This window comes from Monopterus albus, unplaced genomic scaffold (genome assembly GCF_001952655.1).
Source record: "Monopterus albus unplaced genomic scaffold, M_albus_1.0 scaffold49.1, whole genome shotgun sequence".
Classification (NCBI taxonomy): Eukaryota; Metazoa; Chordata; class Actinopteri; order Synbranchiformes; family Synbranchidae; genus Monopterus; species Monopterus albus.
In genome coordinates, this window is record NW_018127929.1 from 30,031 (window position 1) to 54,431 (window position 24,401).

General features: G+C 40.6%; 1 protein-coding gene across 1 annotated transcript in view; it reads left to right on the top strand.

Annotated features, from left to right (window-relative positions):
• hcn1 (hyperpolarization activated cyclic nucleotide-gated potassium channel 1) overlaps positions 1-24,401 on the top strand; it is a 56,451-nt gene that overhangs the window by 8,239 nt on the left and 23,811 nt on the right. Inside the window, 1 exon segment of the mRNA XM_020600822.1 lies at positions 16,859-17,020. Within this exon segment, the coding sequence (XP_020456478.1) occupies positions 16,859-17,020 (162 nt within the window).

Here is a 24,401-nt window from a genome sequence, read left to right on the forward strand (position 1 = left end):
TCCCTTTCTTCCTCTCTGATTCTCCCCTATCTCCCCCTGCATGTTCCTTTTCACTCTCTCGCTCTCATTGAATACATCCTCCTTTATTACTGTCTAACCTCAGTATGCTAACGCTCGGTATATATATTTGATGTAACCACATTAATTAGACAACCAGAAAACACAGCAAACAGACACATTCACAGGAGATGTGAGAGGACGGAAAAGCCACTCAGTGAAAAAACTCCAGGCTGTCATAACATGTTAGGTGCAGAATGCAGCATTAGCGTTTTAATGGAGGGACAAATGTGGTCTATGCCGCCATAATGGGTTTGAAGCAGTGAACCATTATTACAGCAGCCTTGGGATGAAAGTTTTTAGTTATTCAGGCAGTCACTTTCTACAACAAATCATCTTCCAGCCTGTATGTCTCTCCTTCATCTGTCATTTGCTGCCTGCCCCTCTTCACTTTGTCACATCTCTTCTCTCCATCTGTGAAGTTGTTTCTTCATCAAAGGCTGGACAGTCATAACTGCACCAAACAAGATTGTTTTTGGTTAATACTCCCAATAAGTGTCATTCATAGCTAGGAGTCTGTGACAGGTGAGCACAGCCAACTACTTGGTTATAATTTATGTCTCAATTTCCTAAAAAATAAAAAAATAACAGTGCTTGTGCCAAATCAGGAGCTTCCTATGTACAGTACTGCTGGGAAGTGGTTTCTGGGTATTATGGTCTAAGTAAAACCACTGACTGACTAAGGTTTTAGAGCCCACAAAGCAACTGAAGCGTCTTATTTAAGCATCTACTGTAACCTGATTATCACACCTTTGAAAGGAGCAGTAGATGTCTGTGCCTGTTAGCTGAAGCATACTGGTGGCACAAAAAGAAAACTACTGTATATTTGATGTGTAGTTCAGTGAAGCACTGGTACTAGCTCACCAGTACTGGAATTGTGATTTTTGCTTGGTAGTTAGGCATTAAGATCATCTTATATAGGCACCCCACCTCTCGGTGTTCATGTTACTACACTGTATGCTGCTATTCGTATCTGTGTGCATGATTCTCAGTGTATTTGCTCAGTCATTCAGTTGTGCACACATAAATATTGCAATGCACGGTGCCTAGGAACATTAATGCATACAGTGTGAAGGTCATGCATAGCACTAAGTATTCAAACACCATGATTTAAACAAGCACCAACCAAATGAGGCTTTGCTGATTTAATTTGAGAATCAATTAATATTACAATTCATATGATGCTTGTTTCAACGAGTCAGTATTTTCCACTGTGGAAAAAAAAAATCCCTTTGTCATAGGTTCCTACTGCTCACCTATAACAACAGCCAGGGGAATCATTTTTAATGGCTAAGTACAGTTCTATGTAATAATGAGAACAGCCATTGGGGGCATTTTTTGTGTTTCATCTTTAATTTCACAAGCATGTTCAGATCTTTCAAGGGCATCTTTGCCCCCTGCTTCTATCTCCGTTATGTTTCTCTTATCATTTCATGCCCTCTCAGATACAGTGTTAATTGTCCAGTGACGTTAAACTGTAATCAAGACTGTTTTTGTCAACCTTTGCTTTTATTGTACATTTGCATATGAGTTCATTTTGATCTTCATGATTTCTGTCACCAGGAATATATTTCAATACCACCCCATACAGTGCTGATTTTGCTTCATTGTATTTCATAAAAAATGCATAAGGACACTAGGGCGATAACATTTTAAAACTGCTGTAGCAAATCCTGACAGCTCCCAGGGCCACATCTGGTTCATCACAGCCACCAGGCCTCCTGCCAGATTCCCAGCTCAAGCACAAGGGCTCAGGTTGGGCTTGTGACAGCATATCGGCCCCAGGGGTGGCTCTACCCTTTCTAAAGCCCTAAGCAGAATTTGTCTGTTATCCCGCTATGGAGTAAAGCTCAATTCAATGCAACACTTCCACCTTAACATCTGTGTTTATGAAGCTCAAAACAGTTCAGTTTTTGGTGAAATAGTCATAAATGTATAAATTCAGCTATGTGTCCATTATTGAGGTCTTAGTTAAAGGTGGTGTTGTACTGGACTGCATTATATTTATTTAGTTTTCCTCTTCAGTTAAAGAGATAGTACCATGCTCTAGAGCATGTTGTCTTACTGTAGGTCATGTTGCAGAGTCAGCTGTGTTTTGATACCGTGCTACACGCATGGTGAGTTGCACAATGATGGACCAAGTATAAATGTAGTGCAGTGCCAGGACAGGAGGCTACATTACCGCTTTCACTGGCTGATTATTCACTTGCGCTGCTGCTACAGCTAAAATTCTTATTCCTACCTAAAAGTCCTGAACTGCTACACTGACAACACATATAGCTGCTGACTAGTGAACTTTTTTTTTTTTAATGTCACTTCTTTTTTTTGTTTGCTTTTGGAAGGGTGCTGCTGGTGATGGAACTGTGTCACAAAAATGCCCTGAACTACTGTTGTTCAGTGGCCTCTGCCAATCTCATGCACAGTGAACATTCATGATAGAGCGGTAGGGTCATCCTTGAATCAGTGATGTCGACTTATTTTATGCATATTTGGCATATTATAAAAAATAGGAGTGTGTGAGGCAATAAGCAGTCACTTGTAGGAAGTGGCAGCTCTGCCATCCTCGATGTGCAACTCCACTTTGTCAGCATAAGATCTACTGAGCTTTCATGCAAACGTACAACCTGTTTCTGTGAACACCAGTGTGACATAATGAGACACTTCTTTGGATCACATTGTTCCTTTAATCTGCCACTAGTACTATAACGTTTGCCTGGTATTGTTAGTAATATTCTTCATCTACAAACATACTGTTTATGCAAAGCCTGTGTCTTTAACTGGCTAAGTTTTTACAAGAGATACTTAGTGTCTGCTACGACTGATGGCAGAGCAGGATGCAAGTGATCTGATTAATTAGGGTGTTTGTACTGTAGGGATCTGTCATCCGAAGCAAAGGTGAACACAGCTGATTCACAGCTCAGTTGGTAAGCTGATCTGAAAGTGGTTTAAATGTGAGACACTTGACCTGGGTATCTAGCTCACTGTGTGGGAGCGGCAGAGGAGACTTTAACTACATTACATTGGCTAAATCTGGTCTCCACTGAAATAACCCATAATATTGTGACTTTCTGACAGAAGACTATTTTTTTTATTCTTCCATTTTTAGACATGCCAACAAACTGACAGTGGAGTAGCGAATGTGCGCTTTGTACATTTTCACAGTGTGTTATATTTTTGAGGGTAACCACTGTGCTGTATTAAAACAAAGGCAGAATTTCAGTAGTCGTTACCATTCCGTAGCTCCTTTCTAATAATGTACAATACAATTATGAAATTAGAAAGTCAGTGGATACAGAAGACAAAAGGTTTTAAACAGGGCTGCAACTAATTATTATTTTCTGTAGATCAGAAAATAGTGCTAAAAAGGTTTTTTGTCCAAACAGCCCAAAACTCAGATTCATTTTGCACTCACATATAGAAAAAAGAAAAAAAAATCCTCACATAAATGAGAAACTAGAAACAGTATATGTTTGCCATGTAATAAACAATTTTCTGTCAACTGTTACAGCACTAGGTAAAAGTAATGCAAGACACAGGCATCACAAGGCGAAATGGGATTATGATGAAGCCAGTGCTCACTGTAATTTGCCACCTCAGCAACAGAGAGTCTGCTGCCAATGGAGATTACTCAGCTGTGGACTTGATTCACCTGTCTCAGAACAGTCTGTGCCAAGCGCTGGGTGCCTTGAGGCCATTGCCCCAGTGCAGTGCATGCAGGGTCACAGGTGTTCACACACACACACGTCATTCTTACTGTAGTGACAAGATACAGTACATTTACACCTAAACCCAATTCTATCCTTAAATGTAAAACCAAATCTTATCCCTCAAACAGATCTTTGAAGTTGTGAAGACTAGCCAAACATCCTCACAGTACTGAATGTGTCCACACACCTATCGATAGATATCTACGCATACAAATGTGTGCCGAATCCTGAAGTGCTGAATCATGTGTGAGGTTGAAAGTGAACACAAGAAAGCTGGAAGGCAGGAGACACAGAAGAAGCAAAGACAAGACGGCAGCGTGTGCTGCACTCTCTGTGCGTGTATCATACGGCAGAAAGACTGACTCCCGTACTGTGTCCCCTAATTGATTTTCTATTGTGTTGACCCCGGTTCTATCTGTAATTCCAGCTTGTAAACGATGCTAAATCAAGTAAGGACAAAGGTTTTTAAAGGTGATCTAGTGGTGTTTTTTTGTCTGTTGACATTTCAGTACATGCAATCAGCCTCTGCTCTTTTAAAAATACACCTACATGCACAGTGACTACCTTATATAAAGACAAGTCAAATCTATAAAGTATACAATCCATTTATCACACAGAACAACAAATGACATTTATAGGAGGATATTTAAAATGGGCCTGGCCTCATTACCATGTCCTCTCAAATGGCTTGTAGGACAAACAAAGTAGTGAGGAGCAGGGATGTGACTGGCCTCAGGACTTTCCTCTGTGAAGGAGCCATGTTGCAGCAGAGCCTTTGGCTGATGACTGGATCTACAACTGTTTCCTCTTACATGATGTGATTTGATGTGAACTGATGTGAAGTGTGAGGCTGAGGACTGTTCCATACTCTTTAGCTTAGACATGGCAGTACAATTGATCTTTTTTCACTCTTAAAATATACTACTATATTTTCACAGGCCAATACCATTCTGCCAATACCATTATGGGTTCACAGCAGAAAAGGAAAATACTGGGTATGATGTTCCAATATGGATGTCGGAAGAAACTGAACCTTTTAAGCAAAACATAGACAATTTAATCTGATGGTTGTTGGAGATGAAATAAAGCTGCTTGAAATGAAATCACACTCTCTAGGAGGAGATCTACAGCAGCTCAGCCCACTGACAAAGTCCCTATGACACACTGTAGGGCTGTAAAGATTGGGGCTGCACGAAGCACACGTAGCCAGGGACACGCAGCTGGCTAATTTAATGTCCCAGTAAAATGAACTTGGAACATTGGGCATTGTTTTGCAAAGCACACAAAGGTCTGAAAGGTATTTTGAGGACACTGAGGGACACGTTTTCTGTCTTTCTGGAGACCTGCAGGACGTGTCATTCGTGAAACATTGGCAGCAGCCTGGAAGCACAGTTTGTAATCTGAGGTGCAGCTTGAGTGTCACGAGTGACATTTTTATGCACTAAAAGAGGAGATATACACTCAGTTGTCAGTTATTAGGTACACCCAGATAAAAACTATGTCTGTCTAATACAACAACCCTACAATAAATCCTACCTTCATAAAAGATATAATGTTTCATTCTAGGTGTTGATTCAACTGTGTGATCATTTTGGAGGCTGCATTTTGTGGTATTATATTGCATTACACTGATTACTTTTAAAGGTAGGCTACATCTTAAAACACTTCTCTGCACAGTGTAGTATGGTTCCAAAGCACCACAAACTACCTTTTCCAAAATGACACCTGTCATAGTATCAAACTTTCTAAAACAGTTTCAACAAAAACCAATTATCACCTTCATGAAGGGACGATTTATTGCCAGGCTGCTGCATTAGACTGATGTAATTTACACTGGTGTACCTAATAAACTGGCAACTGAGTGCAACTCTGGTTGAGCTTTGACAGCTGCAGATGTCCAGATGAGTGTATTAGAGTTCTTTAATTCATTATAAATGCACCAAAGTGCAACCAGAATGTAGCCGTACAGTAGTAGCTCAGTGAATAGTAGACTGTAAATTAAATCTTAACTAAGAGGTGCAGTATATGTTTGACCTGTGCTTCATGTACAATATACACATCTGGCTGGAATTAAACACCTACAGCAATAAGTACTCACACAAAAGCACCATTATACAAAGATGAAGCTGCACCTTGATTTGATATCAGTAAGTAGAAGTGCCGTGTGGATGCTACAGACAAATATTTGTTGCTGGGTAAACACATTGCGTTTATCACCAAGGCATGTGTGCAATCACATTTGCTGTCCACTACCGCTAAATACGTCGCTACAGATCTGTGAATTCATGACTTCTTCTTCTTCACTCTTGCATTTTTCATCTGTGTTCAGGCTCCACAGTGGTGTGCACGCTTGGTCGCATTCAGTTCAGCCAAGTAATAAAACTGCAGCCAGCAAACCAGTCCTGCCCAAACCCCACACAAATTCTATTTTTTTTAAGTGAGAAAATCAAATTTATATGACCATGTTTGCATCTTTTTATTTAGAACTTTGGTGGTTATTGCCAGAAGCAGATTTGGGAACCCCTCCTTGTTTACAGTACTGTATATCATGGCCAGGCTGTTGGAGGCGAAGCAGACCTTTGTTATCGTGTGTGGGAGCTGCAGCCTGAGGGGGGGCTACACAGTCCTGTCACATGTCTTTACGTGTGACAATCTGCCCGTCACACATTTGACATGCCATGGGAAGGCAGACCTCTCCTGGTTTAACTAACAGGCACCCACATCATCACCACACGTCATATCAATGCTTACTGACAGAAATGTTAAAAACACTGGACAGCAATGTCATTTTGTCTAAGCAGTTATTTGTACTATGAAACACTAGATTGTTTCATTAAATATATTCATAATTAAAATGTAGAATTATTATATTTATATATACTGCATGTTCTTAAATTGTTATTATTTTATGGATACAGATCTCTTTATTGGTGCAGCTGCTGAAAATTAACACTCTCCAAATCCAATACATGGTCTCTCACTTTCCCTCCCTCTTTGTCCATTTTCCTGTTTTCACCTTCACACACACACACACACACACACACACACACACACACACACACACACACACACACACACACACACACACCTAACCACAAACAAGCAAGGAAAGGACAAAGTCACAGACAATCATCTAATGGACTCCTCCAGTCCAGTTCTGTCAAGTAAACAAAAATGAAGGACAATGATTTTTCCCTCTCATGCTGTCTGTGTTCTTGCCCTCTGTGTTTTAAGACGCCGCTCTCTGACGATAAACATAATGTGCCTCCAATCATCGGCTTGCTCAGCTCAGTGAATGAAGCTTGGCCCACTGGGGGGAAAATCCCAGACTCCACTGGCTGAAAGAAAGAGTTTTTCTCTTCATCCCCTGTAGATTTAACCCATTTTCCCTTGCCAAGTTGCTCAGTGCTCCTTCTGTTGCTAGTTGGTCTTGTTAACTGCAGTAGAGAGTTAATTGCTTGACCATATGATATAGAGTACAGAGTTACTGTCAGACCAACAGTGGTAAGGTAAAGAGAAGGGAATAGCTTTAGTGACATAGCTACACCAGAACTAGATCTAAATAGAATAACACTTATATCCCCATCAATACAAGGTATTTAAAGTTAGTTTGCCAGCAGAACGGTGAGCGTGCCAACTTCAACCCACAATTTTATTAAAACATGTTGGTTAGATTGATAAAAATGCAGACTGAAGGCACTATGCAGGTATTTCTCTTGATATATCAAATGCCAGATAGTAGTTTTAAGTGTGAACCTGATTTTTAAACCTGCAGATGGACCACATACATTACTTACAAACAGTACCTGCAAGTCCACCTAAATTACCTACGTCTGGGTTTATAGGCCGTTCTGTTTCTCGCTGTCACTGGGGACTTAAAATGCTGTACACTGGTCCAGTGGGAGTACAGCTATCATCTCTCTCTCTTCATGACTTACTGTCACAATCAGGCTATTTCTCAGTATGGTCCGGTATTTAACAAAAACAGAAAAAACTATCATCCTATATCCTGTGCATGTTTTAAAAAAAATGTTTTAGTCATTTTAAAAGATAAACAGAACCAGGTTTTACACAATAACTGAATTAAAGCAGTAAGTGACATGTAGTGCCCTCAAACCACCGCCATCATCTACACCTGAGCCTGGGTTGTAACTGTTTCAGCGGGCCCGCAGCACTCAGGCGTTGTCAACATCTGCTATTCCGTTCAACACCTTTAGTATAAATTTGTTTTTTAAACTCATCATATTGTGATATTCAGCAACAACGTCTTGAATGATTTGTATCAACGTCCTCCAGAAATCTGAGTATGTAAACGGTTTGTGCAAGCTGCTTTGATCTTCTGTCCATTCCCATAGGATCCCCCCTGTGAATACAGGCTTCCCTCTGCTGGGAGCGTACAGTACAGTAAGCAGACAGACGACAGATATAGTCTGGGCTGATAAGTGTGAAGATTAGGCTAATCTCAGTTATTTTTGTTCGCTGGACTGTTGTTTGTCGGTGGTGTGTGTATGTGTGTGTGTGTGTGTGTCTGTGTGTGAAGGAAACAAATACTGTGGTGATCCTGGTAGTTAACTGGAAAAACACTGAGTGATCTGTGCATGGACTATGACTGATTCTCCATGAGCCACATAATGACATACAGTACTGTAGCTACTTAGAGGGGGTAACACCATTCGTAGCAGACATCCTGTAATGATGACTTGTGCAAATTAATTAGTAACTAGTGAAGCATTTAGGGTTCTTCTTTCACTTCCCAAGAGTTAATATTGTGGTGGATGAATTTAATGAAGCACCCTTCATCCATCTGTCAAGATGACAGCTTGTCTGTTATATGGGCGTCATTATAGAAATGAACTATTATTAAATTACAGAGATGTTTTAATTTGCATATCCATATGTGGCTACAGTACAGGATAGATTATGGAAGTCTATATACAGATGTAGTCATAATGCTACAGCCAACTCAGTAAGAGGTATGTGAGAATAGATGAGCTGTTGCTCCACTGTCATACCAAACCATCTCCCATAATTAGGAGCGGATCCAGGGGGTGGCCAGGGGTGGCACTGGCCACTGTATAGCAGCAATGTCCCGGACCTGGAGTACAGTAAATAAGGAGCACAGCCAAACTTAGCCAAAAAAAGCACAGCGTGTCATTTTTACACAAAATAAACACTTGGATTCTTAATAATGTATGGTTGATTATTTCATAGAACTAGGAGTTCAAATTTTTTTAACATGCATTTCAAATGTGCCACCCCTCTCTGAGACTGTGCCCCTGCCTGGCCACCCCGCCCACAATTTTCTAGATCTGCCCCTGCCCATAAGACTATTTACTTTGGTACATGCTGGTTGAAGCACCACATTTTCCACTTTCTACTAAAGTATGTAACCTATAAGTTCATAAATGTGTTTAAGCTTCAGAAAGGTGTGTGGATGTTTTAACACCATATACTGAGGCCCTGGCATATTGGGAACCGCCGTTTTAAATGTTATCAGATGTTGTCAAACTGGTAACGGCCATTTAATGTTGTCATAGCAGTTGAAAGCGGGTGTCGGACAAGTGTGTCCTCACACTGTGGGTACGAACTGTCCTTCTTGCTGATGTTTAGATGAGCATAGCAGGTCAGCCAGTGCAATCCAGTCAAATCCCTGCTCTCACATGGGCACTAATCTCCCATGACTGCCTTCTTGGCTCAGTCACTACAGAGACTACACAACATTCACTCTTCCTCTCTTTCACTCCTTCATGACATTTACTAGAACTACTCCTTAACATTTTCTCATCCATTTTGCTAATTTTGTTCTCATCCTGTTTTTGTCAAACTATTCATTTTCTTGCTTGAAAACAATTTAAACATTAAAGAATAGTACTGTTTTGGAGAAAGATGAAAAAAAAAACAATAAAACATCACCGTCACGTCTGTGTGTTGGAACTAGAGCCAGGAGTCAAATAGCTTAGTTTAACATACAAACTAGTAGCAGGGAGAAATAGCAAGCTCTATTAATACATGCACAATCAGAAATATAGAGTAACAGGGACATGTGCTCCAACGGTTTCTCTGTGCAGGGTTGCTTTAAAAACGCTGGTTCACATATGTTGGAATTTTGGGGACAAGCTGTGACCTTCTGCTTGGCCGTTACCAGTTTTATGCTGTGCTAAGATAAACAAATCATGCCCCGGCTCCACATTTCAGACACAGACATGAATGTTAGGAATCTTGTCCTCTAACTCTCAGCAAAGTACGGAAATAAATGTATTTCTCAAAATGACAAACTATTCATTTTAGAAAAAGCTTTTTACACAAGTAGATGGTAGAGAGTTTCTATAACAGCGCAACAAGTTAGTTCCCTGAATTATTTTTACATGCTGAGCAGGTCATATTAAAAACTGTAATTGCTGTAGACTCACTTATCAAAAGTAATTGGCGATATTAATACAGATAAAACAGTTCTTTAACTATATGAAAGGTCATATCAACAAACTGCAGACAAATATGACTAGCTGAAATCAAACAGTCTTGCTGAATGACCAGCTTACAAATTCATCCATATTTATCCTGCTTCTTACATATTTACATGTTAATATTTACATATCTGGGCATATTCCTTGGTGTGAGCAGTGGAAGCAGTCCTTTAGCCAGATGTTGCATGCGTTCGACCTCTCCATTACTTCCCTGTTATTGCACAGCTCTTTGTCACTTATGTTCTCTGCTCCATCAACTCTATCATAGACTGACTGACTGACTAAGAACACTGATTTAATTCCTGGAATGATGCTGTCAAACTGTCAAACTGAACTGGACTTACATAACCAAACAATAGAAAGGGAACTGGGTCATGTGGGAAAACAGTTGTTCTTGAAACTACTAGCATGTTTCTGAACAATATGTCCACACATACTGTATTCATTTGTTTTCTCTGCAGTTTTTCTCTCTGCATGGATGAGTCAGTGATAGGTGCTGCTGTCTGAACTACAGATGTGACAATTTAAAGGGAAAGCCTGAATATCTCTTCCAGTATGACTGTGACTCCAACTACAGGGCATGAGGGGGTCACTGAATGGTTTGATGAGTGTGAAAATGATGTGAATCATATTCTATGGTCTTCACAGTCAACAGATCTCAACCCAGTTGCATGTCTTGTTAGACATCATTCTCACAGTCAGCAGATCTCAACCCAGTTGCATGCCAATAGGAAATCTTGGAGCGATGTGTTAGACATCATTCTGCACCACCATCATCAAAACACCAAATGAGGGGATAACTTTTGGAGGAACGGTGTTCATCCCTGCGGTAGAGTTCAGAGACTTGGAGAATCAAAGCCAAGGCACAATGAAGCTGTTCAAGTGGCACGTGGTGTCCCAGCACCTTACTGAGACACTTACTGGTTTTTCCTTCATCTCCCACCTGTACAATACTGCTTACATTTGTAATTGTTAGTCATGTATACATGTTTTCTTGGTGCTCAGCTGATGTTATTTTGTTGCCACTGCTCAGGTTACAGGTACAAATCAATAGAACAGCCTCCTCCTCAGCCATAAGTACGTTTACTCGTTCTCCTGATGCACCAAGCCTTCCTCCACACAGACTTTCATAAGCCTTATGACGTTTTGTGCATAAATTAACTGCATATTGTACATTAACAGCATAGATAAATTCTGACCGACTCTCAGAACAATGCCCACATGGGGACAAAAACAAGTGTTAGGACTTCGTGTAGGTCACAATGCACTGAAGTACTGATAGGAGAGGTGCATATTACATTGCATGTCTCAGTCCTACAGCCATTTCCAGCGCAGTATCCCCCCATAATCCACAAATTTATTCCATGGAGAAAGCATCATAAACATGACCCCTGTAGCTATGTGAGCTTCTGCCCCAGAAGACACCGCTTCTGCCAATGCAGCTCCCAATGGTAGAGTGAAGATTAAGGCAGAACATAAGCGTTGAGGTTGACCAATGCCCAAAATAGATGCAGAGCGGGTGAGACAGCAAGCGAGGCAACTAGACTCTCCATTCAGTGTGATGTGCTTCATGGAAGAATGAGAGAATACTGCTGATGGACACAGAAATCATGGGAAACAGCGGCTGAATGGCAGTGCTCCGACAGGAAGGAGAATGTGTCTTTATTTTAAGTCGTGACTGACACATCACCAGGGGATGACTCATCCAGTTGAATAAATGCAATGGTTAATGGTTGGTAATAAGGTTAAAGAGAGCAGTGAAAATTATCAGAAGTTGTCTACAACACCATGCATTCATTTTTATCCTTTTAGACATCCACATTTACAGGTGATGCTTGCAGCAGCTTATTTGAGGACTAAAAATATATTTCTGCTGAGTTCAAGAAGCCACATATTCAAACTCAGAGTTTACAAAGTTTACTTTATAAGCTCAATATCAAATGACAGACTAAAAGACAGCAAACGGTAACATCTCAGTTATTCTCAGTGTGTGTGTGTGTGTGTGTGTGTGTGTGTGTGTGCATGACTGCAGTGTGTGATTATTACTACAATTCTGTTCTTTCTTGCTCATTAGCACTGCTGAATGACTAACACCATTTCCAAGACTTGTCTCAGTGATACAAATATTTGATGCTTTGTATTCAAGACAACTAAAGCAATATCAGAAACAACTGAGATCGAGTTTTTTTTATATAATCTACTGATTATATTTAGTCATATGCAATGGTGGAAATTAACCATGTGCATTTACAGTAAGTACTGTACAGCAGTGTAATTTCTATTTCCTTTATATCTTTACTATATTTTTAGGATGGCAGATGATGCCTTTTACTCAACATTGATTTCGGAGTTAGTTACTACATACTTTCTAGATTCAGATTTTTCATATAAGACATGACCAACATAAAATAAAGACACTAGCATGAGCTTGACAACATTAAAATGATGCTTAGACATTAATACATCAATAATTTCTGTCTCAGTAATAACTCTGAAATGAGCCATTCTGAATTATGAGTACTTTTACTTTTCATACTTTGAAGCACACTTTACTGATAACACAAACTTTTACTTGGGCTAAAATTTGAATGTAGAGATTTCATGTGTAGCAGAGCATTTTTAAATTGTGGTACTGCTACTTTCACTTTAAGGCTCTGGGTACTTACTGTATTTCCTGGATATCACACACTGTTGGGAATGTAAGGTAGAAGCGCACGCAGTAAAGAAATAATGATCTCCTCTTTAATGTGTTCTACATTAACAGATCACTACTTGTTTTCTGGCTGTGTAAAGATCCAATTGATCACCACCTGCCTTTTAATTAAGTCGCTACAAATTACTTTTGGGCCTCATTACCTAAAAAGCACTACCTCCGTCCCAAAGACAGAGATTTTCACTCAGAAAAACTATTGTACTGAAGTTTCATACAGCTTTGACATGATTTGGAGGGAACCAGTTTGCATGTATAACATGGCTGAACAGCTCTTCTATCCACTTCTTGTGTAGTCCAGTTCATTCTAATCTGTTTTGTTGACAGATCTTCAGACTGATTAGCTTCTCAGAGCTTACTCTACAGCATGCAGCCTGATGCTATGAAATAATGCCAACTCTATTTATTTATTGCTGAACTGTACATAGAGTACGTCAACATGATCACGTGTAGCGCAGTGCAGTCATGTGAACTGTAACTACTTCCTGCAAGCTGCTTTTATCTGAGGGGAAGAGAATAGCATAGGAAATGTATAAAGTCCCATCACATGTAAATATCCAGGTTTATCGGTAACAAGATTGCTGCGTAGTGGTGCCAGATTTCTCTGACCAATCACTATCCTGCAGTGTTTACACCTCACCTGTTTGGTATTGCCTTTGACCTTGGAACCTTGACAGAGATGATACCAAAAATAGTACCAGGTACTACATTTGACCGATAGAAAAACAAATAAGATGAGTAGAGTCGAGTCGAGCCCAGCTGGCACTGACACTGATTAAAATGCATCCATCATTATTGAATAAAGTCATTTTGTTTGTGTATGTACCTCCCAGGTTTACAACCACACCATCTACTCTGCTGTACTGTACTGGTGAATGGATGAGAAAGGGGCAAATGTGAAAGAGCCCCACACTGGCTTGACACATTCAGCGTGTAACCTTGTGTCACTATCACATCACATGACCGTTTCGCTCCACTGTATTAGAGAATTATACTGACCTATGCCCTGTTCCCCAGTCAAATTTAAGATTGATGCACTTAATTCTAACCCTATATTTTGTAAATGCCAACCCAGAGTATCGATGGTGCTTCTGCCTCTCTGTCGGTGCGACCTTTTCATTTTAGTGGCAGAAACAGCAAACACAGAGCTGAAACACAGCTCCTTTCACCCTGAGACACAATGACACAGTCACACAGTCTTATGTTACTAGTTATTATTGAAAGCCATGGTTTTGATGCTCCCAATAGGGCAACCACCTGTTCATACTCTCATTTGCCATGCTGCTTTACAAGTAGTGTCTGAAAAGGTGGGGGAAAAAAGAAACACTATGACTCTTGCTGTAGAAGTAGTGTCTGAAAAGGTGGGGGAAAAAAAAAACGCTATGACTGTTGCTGTAGAGATAAGTCAGTGGGAAAGTATCGTGCACTGCATTTCACCAGTGTAACTTCCTCAAGTACTCTATTGTTTCTTTTACATAACAGAGTGAACACTAAAAAGACTAATGTTATCAGTGCTGTGGTGCTTCTATTTTTAGATCTGGTTTGCTCTCCCTTACTGTCGGTGTTGAACAAAACCATGGCAGCCATATATTTTAGTTGCCCCTCTTCATCATTGTGATGCACCACACAGATGCTCTTCGCTCTCCCTCCCTGTGGCCTCAGTGCAGCTCATTAGCACGGCATCACAGGAGTTTACTGAGTGATGATCCAATATGAACATGTGTGCAAGTTGTGGAAACTGAGGACTTAAGAATTTTCAGTTCTGACACACATCTTGAACATGACATAGGCTGGCTCTCTGTGATGACAACTGAAAAGCCTTCACGCCAGTGCGTCAGACAGCAGCCCTCTGTGTACTCTCTGAGCCTAGACACTCTCTCCCTGCACACCATCACTCCTTTGCAGTTAACTTATCCATCACTGTAGCATTAGAAATAGGCTGGATACACAGTTTGGAGCCTAGAACAGCTGTGCAAATTCTGGTTTCTGTATTACAAATCAAGTGAAATTGACAGATGGAGAAATGTTTTGTCCTACTATAATAGAGTGGTAACAACTGAAACAATTGAAATTAAAACAGTTAAAATTCATCCTCATATATCCCTGTTTCACAGTGAAGGTGATCTACACCTGGAACCAGCAGTTCTTAATGAACTCATGTCCTCCTGGCTACCTGCTGCCACTAGCAAACTTTTCAAACCGGTGCCCCTGAAATACAAATCCAGGTCCCACAATGAGCTAATGAGTTTTTACATTCTTCCTCTGGCCTCAGTGACTCAGTGGGAGCCAAAGGCTGCAGAGGTGAACTGGTCCCTGGAAATTTTTGTAAAACCTCTCTGCAGCCTTCTAACACACATCATAGTATCACTTGTTTCCCCCCAAACCTGCATTTTTCTTATTTTTTTGTGTTGTTGTAGTTGTTGAAGTCAAGGAAATCAGACAAAGCAGTGCGGACCAGCAGTCGACCTCTTTCTATTTCCGCCCGGTGTGAATCATTTCTAATTCAAAGAGAGACCAAAGTGCTACCTCTTGTTTTCCAATACATTTGCAGTCTTCCAGAAAGATCATTATCTCTCCTTGTCTCTCAGCATTATCTCTTTATCTGTTGTTCCTTCCTATAATGTCATCAAACTATGATGAATGTGAAAACACACGCTAACACAACAGAGGGAAAGAAAGTTCTACTAAATTAGGAATAAAGCTGTTGGTAGCAGAAGACATACTGGGCACACTGAGGCAGCCATCCTGTAAGCTAGTGCCTAATTTTAGCCTTTCAGGGCAGTGCATTGTATCTCCCCGTGGAACCGTTGAACCATAGAGGGATCCGAGCATCAGCTCAGCCTCTTGTTCTCTCCTCTGTTCTGTGTGTGGGCACTGTCCTTTGTGCAAGAAGGTTACAGGATAGTCACAATAACCTGGGGTAGATTCAAAGAGCTTTGAAGCACCTGGGTTGAACGGAAGATTTAACAGTAGATTCTACATGGCCAGACTGGTTCAGCATTATTCCAGAATACCAGCAAAATAATAAGGCTGTCTCTCTAACCCTAACACCTAACCAATCAACTTAAAAATAGATAAGCTAATAAAGCTTTCATTTAACAAACTAGCAAATGGGACAGGTTTATTATGCCAAACCTACCAATCCGCTGCCACCTTTTCTCCATAACAACATTTTTTCTTAGGAGGGAGAAATTGAGCTGAAGTATGAGGGCAATTATGGAAAAATTAACCTGTAAAAACATAATTGGTTTGTCATGCTAATGAGAAACTATGAAATAGTGACCCAGCCAACCAGCAATGAGTCAATTCTCTTTGCCAAGATCCAGTGTAAATGAAACCGTTCATTGCAGATACGCTTACTTCCCCTACTAATGACTTTCTATTCTGAAGCTTCCTGCTCTGATTAAATAGCCACACCAGCAGTAGACTAGCCCCAGCAAACTTCCAGCATCTGAACACATTTACTGGTTGTTTATTCCAGATGTTGTTGTGCCAATTTCATCATCATTCAGTATTTTAGTCACCTGATTCACTTTGCATTACCTACTCTGTAGTTTATGTGGTATGTGCCAGTTTGTTTTAGAAGCAAGTATGTTGAATTATCAACACTTCAGCATCTGAGTGTAAAGGTGCTTACATACACACACACAGTACAACCAAACGCTCCGGTGGCCACACAGGCACACCATGCCTAACACTTCAAAGATGACTGTCCTTTTGTGAACGTCTTAAAAGCAGAAATGCCAGTGCATGTGATGTTTCAGAGACGCTAACAGATCTAAATCTGACTGTGATCCCTGCTCGAGTTTGTATCACTTCATAACTACTTGAATTTGAATGTACATTTCCACACACAAAAAGGGAAACTGATTAAGTCTAACTGAGGCCTCTGTCTCTCTCAATGTCTTTCTCTGTGGCAGATTTTCCATATGACCTATGACCTGGCTAGTGCGGTGGTAAGAATATTTAATTTAATAGGGATGATGCTGCTTCTGTGTCACTGGGATGGCTGTCTCCAGTATCTGGTGCCTCTCCTCCAAGACTTCCCCCCTGACTGCTGGGTGTCCCTAAACGGTATGGTTGTAAGTATTACACACTCTTCTTATTTGTTTGTTATTTTGGAATATGGTATATGTGTCAGTGCCACTGAACACAGCAGTCGTCCAAATGACCATTCACTAAGCCGCTAGCCCCTTAGTTACTTTCGCTATGACTTTCAAACTTTCTGTTCTTGTACAACACACTGTATCTTCAGTTTATAGTGATAACAGTGGCAGATTTACTACAAATAGATTTATATGTATGCCTTTTATTTCTCTGACAATTTGGTTCCGATGCATCGCAGTTGATGAATGTGTTGCATATTGATGATATGTTAGTAAAAGCATTATAATGTGAGTCTTTGCAGGCACAAACAGTGACAGGTAGACTACTACAGGAGGTCACTGGCCACTAACTCTAAAATTAAGCAGTTGTTTGGGTTGAGGTGTGGATACAGGCTTGGTCTTGTACTCTCGATGTTTTCTTTCATATGGTTTTGGACTAATTTGGAGCGAGGGTCCTTCTATTAATAAGACCTGCAAGCACATTTCATTGGGGATATCATTGCAGGTACATTATTGCTCCGCCAACCTACCGAAAACGGCTTAATGAAGCAGTGAGCCAGTGTTTTTAAACCAAAAAGAGACTACAGTATAGTGCATACAGCTCGGTGGTACTGTAACAGTGAATTTTATATTTTTGTATTAAAATAAAATAGGAAAAATTTGCAGCAACTTACTCTGCTTTTCATTACATGATTCAACTTTTTTCTAAACTTTATCTAAACATGTGGCCTATGTTTTCTTTCTCTCCATCTTTGAGTTTGGGTCAAACGGACTGTGGGTGCGCCTCTCAGAGTGACGGGACCGGCCTCCTGGGTAATAGTGATTGTAAATGCTCGCCTGGGGAACTCTTTCACCTTCTCATCTCCCTCCCTCTGACAAATGTGTCTCAGCTACACATGCACACACTGACTGCTCAGGGGCATCAGACTGGAGGTGCAAATGTCAGATTTCATCAACATCAACACTCTGTATCACTGTTACTTTTACTTTAAGGCAACGAGATGCCAAGTGAACCCAATACCAAGTAACATGTGTCATTCAACAAACAGACATTATCCATCTCTGCTTGCACCAAAATTAATGTGAATCCTCCGCATAGCAGTCACAATTCATCAGTGCTAATTGTTATGTACACAAAACTGGGCAAAGAGTACACAGATTTTGTTTTACTTTCTTTTGATTATCAGTGCAGAAAGCAACGAGGATTCAAAATAATAAGTTAAAGTAATAAATAAGTTGGATCTCTTTTAATGTCCTTAACGTGTTCTGTTTGAGACGCACAGTTCATATGCATAAAAATGGACAAAAACAATTAGTTACGGCCCTAAATGAGACACACTGAAGTCAGATTCTGTGTGTGTGAACGGTACTGAAGGGTGTCAGCTCACTGGTAGCCAACAGTGTTACTGACTGTGATGTTGTAGAACGGGCATTTTGTGGAATCTCTGCTCCATGGATCATTGCAGAAATGGTCCTGTGTGCTGTGTGCTGACTGCAGCCTGGTAAATCCAATGTGAAAAGCCCCACCCACATGTGGGATCCCTCCTCTCACACCATCTAACATTTTAGTGTCCATAAGCTAAGAATCTTGATACGTCTTTCTGTTTACTGCAGGTATACAATAAATACATGGTGTTTCTCTGTCCTGCCAGGAAAGAGAAGGTCAGGTGAATTCTACTTTCAAAGGTGGTGTCTTGCAGCAGCATTTTGCTTAAGAGTGACGACTTTCAAATCAGATTGCATCATATTTTTCCTGCCGTTGCCTCTGTACTTTGTCTCCAGCTGTGGGAGGAAGAGTGGGGCCAACAAGGACTGCAGATACTGCTGAGTGGTGCAGTACATGGTGTAGGGCTGTTATCATCTTGACTAATGGCCTGAGAGTGGATTCTTACTCTTTAGAGGCTGCATTTACTTAATCACCAGACAAGATAATGCTGCTGTCACTGTGTTGGTTAAGGGGAGAGGGTGACAGGCTGCTGCTTTTATCTGCATGTTTCATTTCAAGACATGTGTGGGAGCACGTGTGTGTATGTTTTATAACGGTTTCTGTCCATGCTCATATTAGAGGCAGAGAGATGAGTTGAATTCCTACTGAGGATTCATGTTTCTGAGACAGTAAGAGGCATCCAGACCCATACTGTAGGTACACACACGCAAACAAAAGGCCTGGCCATGCATATCTACCCTTCAGCAGCTGTCAACCCGCTATCCGTTCTCTACTGCTACCATTCTAATCTCTTTCTTCACAAACTCCTGAATGAGTCATTTCCATCAGCAGGGCTCAGTTATGAATAATAACAATCACCTAAATGAATAATCAAACTTTTTTCTTTTCTCCTTCAACAAGAGGATGTGCTGGTTTATGTGATTAAAACAAGACTGCTTTTGTCTAGAAGTGAAAAGGAAATTTGTGTAGCTCTGTTGGCTAACTGTTTGACACAGAGAACATTTTGTTTGTTGAAATTGTTATGTGCTATTTGTTGGGTACTGTATTTATCCCTCAGCCTCAGAGTCCTTGCTGATAACAGGAGGGTCTAATCAGAGTTGTCGATTCGGAAATTCAGGAGTATATCCACCAGCACTGTCAAGATGTCAAACCTAGCCAGCAGGGACACACACAACAACAGCGTTGCTGAATTTTAAAGGACTGTCACAGCACACTTAGAAAGTTACTTTTGGGCACAAGATCACTCATGTAAAAGGTAGAAGATATCTTCATCCTGAAGGTGCAGGCAGTTTCTCATTTAGCCTTTCTGACTGAGACGCTGCTAATCAATGACAGTGGTTGGCACACACTTGGTTGCACATTATCAGACACCAAAAGAAACAGAAAAGTCACTCATCATATTGTCTTCATCAAGAATGACATTTAAAACCTCTCAAAGTTGAAACATGGTAAAGCTATTACAGATAAACACATCACAAAGCAGCTTACTGAAGAGGAGTAAACGCCTACTGCTACCCCACATCAGTAACTACAGCTGAAATTATTTATCAAGTCAATAGTTGCTTGGTAAACTGAAAATTAAGCTGGAACTCTTTATAATGGATGAATAATTCCAGTCAAGAAAAAAAGGCAAACATTCCCTGGTTCCAGCTATTCAAATATGAACATTTGCTGTTTTTCTGATTAAACTGAATGAATGCCTTTTGGATTGGGTTTTCAAAAAATATAATGGGTATTTGACATTGTTTTCTGATTTTATTTATTTAGTATTTTCTAGGACCTAATGATCATTTAAGAAAATGAAGTGGCAGATTAAAACAATGATAAAATAGTTAGTTGCAGCTGTAAACATAGGAAACCTCCACACGAAAATTAAAGAAAACGGTACAACCATGGGCGGGCCGAGCCCATGAAGGGTTTTTCATCAGGACTGTTGAGCAGGAACTAATCATAAAGACCTGAGAACAACCACAGCTTCACACTGAGACAGAGCACAGCGAGTGCTTTTCTTGCCAGCTTACAGTTTGCGACTCATGCAGGCCAGCAGGCCGCTTCACTTCCTCGCTCATGTGTTCAAAAACTATTATGCCTTCTGTGCACTCCCAAGGAGAACAGCTTGTAGTTTGGTTTTGTAGTTAAAAAAAAAAAGACTCCGGGTACTCCAGCTTCCTCCCACAGTCCAAAGACATGCAGCTTAGGTTGATTGGTGTCTCTAAATTGCCCATAGGAGTGCGTGTGTGTGGTTGTTTGTCTATGTGTCAGCCCTGCGATTGATTGGCGACCTGTCCAGGGTGTACCCCGCCTTCGCCCAATTGCCGGCCAGGATTGGCTCCGCCCCCTGCCCCCCCCCGGTGACCCTGTTCAGGGACTAAGCGGTAGAAAGTGAATGAAAAAAAGAATATTACGCATCACATTCTTCCACACATGGAACAGCTTGTTGGATTTTAGAAGCATTATATGGCTGAGTAATTAAAACCATGAGTTAATGCCAATGTTTTGTTCATGCTGTAACATTCTTTTTAATAGATACATGTGCAACTGTGAGAGTACAAATGAGAAGTTGTGGTGATTTTAGTCATTTGCCCTGTGAGCACTAGGGTTGTAGAGAGGTCAAACGCTGTCCTTTGGAGCTGTGCATTACATTGTGATAGTCTCACAGTTGCTCGTCAGTACCAACAACAACCCCAATGCCTCTGGGTCATACTCATCATCGGCAAACTGGTGAATTATCGATTGCCTTTTTGGTCACATAACCAGTTACATCATGTGTGAGAGGACTGCTGCGGACCTGATGCTGTGACTAATGAAGTGAAATGCTGCAAAGTTTTTAAACGTATAAATTCACAATCAAACGTTTGGCTCAGTCTACTTATAGAAACATAAGTTGTTGATTAGAAAACAGAGAGGGATGTGGGATGGGGCTAGTTTTAATGGATAATGTGAACGCGCTTTACTGTTCTACTTATAAACAAAGCTAGAGCTGCTTAAAGATGAATATGCATTATCTGTTGATTCTGCATCCAGAGCTAAATTATATTTAGAACAACGCTGGAGGAGGTGAATGCATCTACTGTGTTAACCAGATTTATTCAAATCGTTGAATTATAGAGAACAGAAAAATTTTGGAACTGTAATGACTCACTGTCCTCAAAGGCCAGAAGGCTAAGCAGCAAGATACAATCTATGAATAATTCAGCCAATCTGTGAGTTTAACATTTAACATAGTGGAGGCAAATACATGTTTGTGTCTTTGATTACTACGGCAAATTATTTACTGATACAGTCATAACGCACTGCACCAGATCTACTGTGAGTCACTTACTGACAAACTTAAGTAAATCAAACTAAGGAACAACAGTGGGTGATGAACAGCAAGGTGAAATATAGCAAAAACTAGCTGCTGCATCAGTCATGTTTTAGCTTGGTTTCAGTTGAGAGCTCCTTTAAAGTGAACTTTACACACTTTATTCCTGCAGTGTTCTTTGTTAAACACAGGTCCCTCTTTCTCTCAGCCTTTTGAAGTTTTGGAACTTTTACACCTGGTTGTCCCAGATTTTATGTCACCAGCTAAACTGCTTCTGCCACATTGGTCAACTGTCAATGAACAATTAGATTTTGTGGCCATTTCCAGTCCCTCCTCCTTTGCTGCTTTGCTTATAGTGTTTGCATTGATTTCTTTTTACTGTTCATTTAATGTGTTTAATTACGACGATAGTTTATAGCTATTTATTACAGTAGGACTTGACCTAATATTGAAACAGTGAGAATGCTTCACTTGTTGATCCCTAACCAAGAGCCACACTTTTGACAGTTGGACTAACTACGGATACTGCTGGACTGACCAATCTAATCTATTTTTCACTTATGATGTGGTCTCAGTTTATGAACAAAAGCAATCAAATATCACAGATACATTACTTTGAAAAGAGACAAAGGCCTAAAAAATATTTCCTCAAACATCCATCCTACAAACTGCTGTTGTACAGTTTTAGGTAATCCATTATAGTGAATTTTATGAACAAAATGGTGGTTATTTGTATGGCATGTGAAGGAAGCATTGTTGAGAAAAAAAACTAAGGAAAACAAAGTGAATCATTTGTTACTTAAATTTATCAAGTGTAATTTTTGCAAATTTTTATAACCAGTCACTGGAAGAAACAACTAATCAGCATAGAGATGAGAAGCGGTAAGCCATCCAAGGTGGATATTAGCTGTAAATTTACTCATTTACTAAATCCCAGTTGATGAACAGTGTGGAGTAGAGCAGAACGCAGAATGGTGTGACAGAAGGAGACACCGGTGCACGGACATGATGGGATGTGCTATATTACTGTATGCCATGAAGCCAGTGAGGAGGACAGGACAGAGATTAACTTAATTTTCTTGAGGATTTACATTTCTTTCATTAACTGTCCTGTTTGGGTGAGATGGAGCAATAGCACTTCTTTTTCACAAGAACTGGAGCTATTGGAGCAACTCAGCTGTGGTTATAGGTTCTGTACCAGAGAGCTATCGCATTTGTCTTGAGATAGGAACTTAGTGGGTTGCACAGGTGTAGCCTCGATGGGCCTCTAGTTGTTCACTAGAGATGTTGCATGGCCTCCAGGGAAAAGGCACATTTTCCCATTTGTCATGAACTGTATTAACAAGAACTATAAATCCTGCTCTGCCTTGTTCACTTAAGGTTGAGGTTTCAGGTTTCAAGAAGCGTGCAAAAAGAAATCTGAAATACCACTGGACAGGTAGTAAATTTTCAGGCCCAGGTGCTGCAGAGTTCAGGGGATCCTACCCCCAAGAGTTTCTGTAGGGAGCAACCTCTTACTACATAGGTAACAGGCAAAAAGTCCTTGGAAAAAAATGAAGAATTTGCCTAAAAATTTGGGTATGATTGAAATACAAGGTAACTCATGACCATGAAAAATGGAGAATCCCTTTGTATGCCCAGGGGGCCATGTAGTCATAATCCATCCAGGCCTCATAATACCTCAGTCTTATGTGTTATCAAAAACTAATAATAGAAATTAGGAATCACAGAAGCTGATCTGTGGCAGAACGGCCCCTTGTGCGTGACTGCTTGTTTCCCTGTCGGCAGCAACCAGTCAGGTTCTATTTAAAACATATTACTGTGAGGGGTTTCGACAATTAAATTGTTTCTCATAAACCGAGACATACAAATTATTGGATAATAGATAGATTTCCTATGTAGTTAAAGGTGCATGAGATGACATCACTCTGCTGTGAACCGTAAGAGAAATCACCCAGTGCTAATCACGTCCCTTCATTTATAACAAAGAAGTGTTCGAAAGAGTCATGGCTGGCTGAAAGTTTCAGCCAGAAAGATGCTTATACACTCAACCTGATGTGTTACATGACAGCCAACTCTGAGTCCTCAGTATGTCTGTGGGAAGCCATGGTTCTCTTCCTCCTAGCTCTGCATTTCTGCTCCTCTGCCTCCAACACACTGAATTCCATTACAATACCTCAAGCCTGTGTGAGTGAGAGAGTGAGAGAACAGTCCAGCCAGTCCTCCCCTCCTCTCTCTCTTGTCTCTTGCTATGGAAGATGCCTTGGGCTTTAAGGCAAACGATGCCTCAGACATCTGTAATTAATCCACGTTTGGGCTCTTTTTTTTTGAGCACTTGCAAATGAGAACAATTTTTCACCCATTGGTACATTCAGGCAGAGAGAGAGAAAGGAGAGAGGAAAACATAGCATGAAGAATTGAAAGACTGAAGATTGAGTGAAAGGAAAAGGTACTAAGTTCAGTCACTCATCAGGCTCTGAGGCATGCTGAGTATGCTGGCAGGATGTTTGGTAGGGGGTCAGGGATCCCTCAAACCTGTCTCTCCAGTCTGCCTGCTGGAGAGCAATCCCTCCCTGACTTGGCTTACAGTAACTCCCCCCTACCCC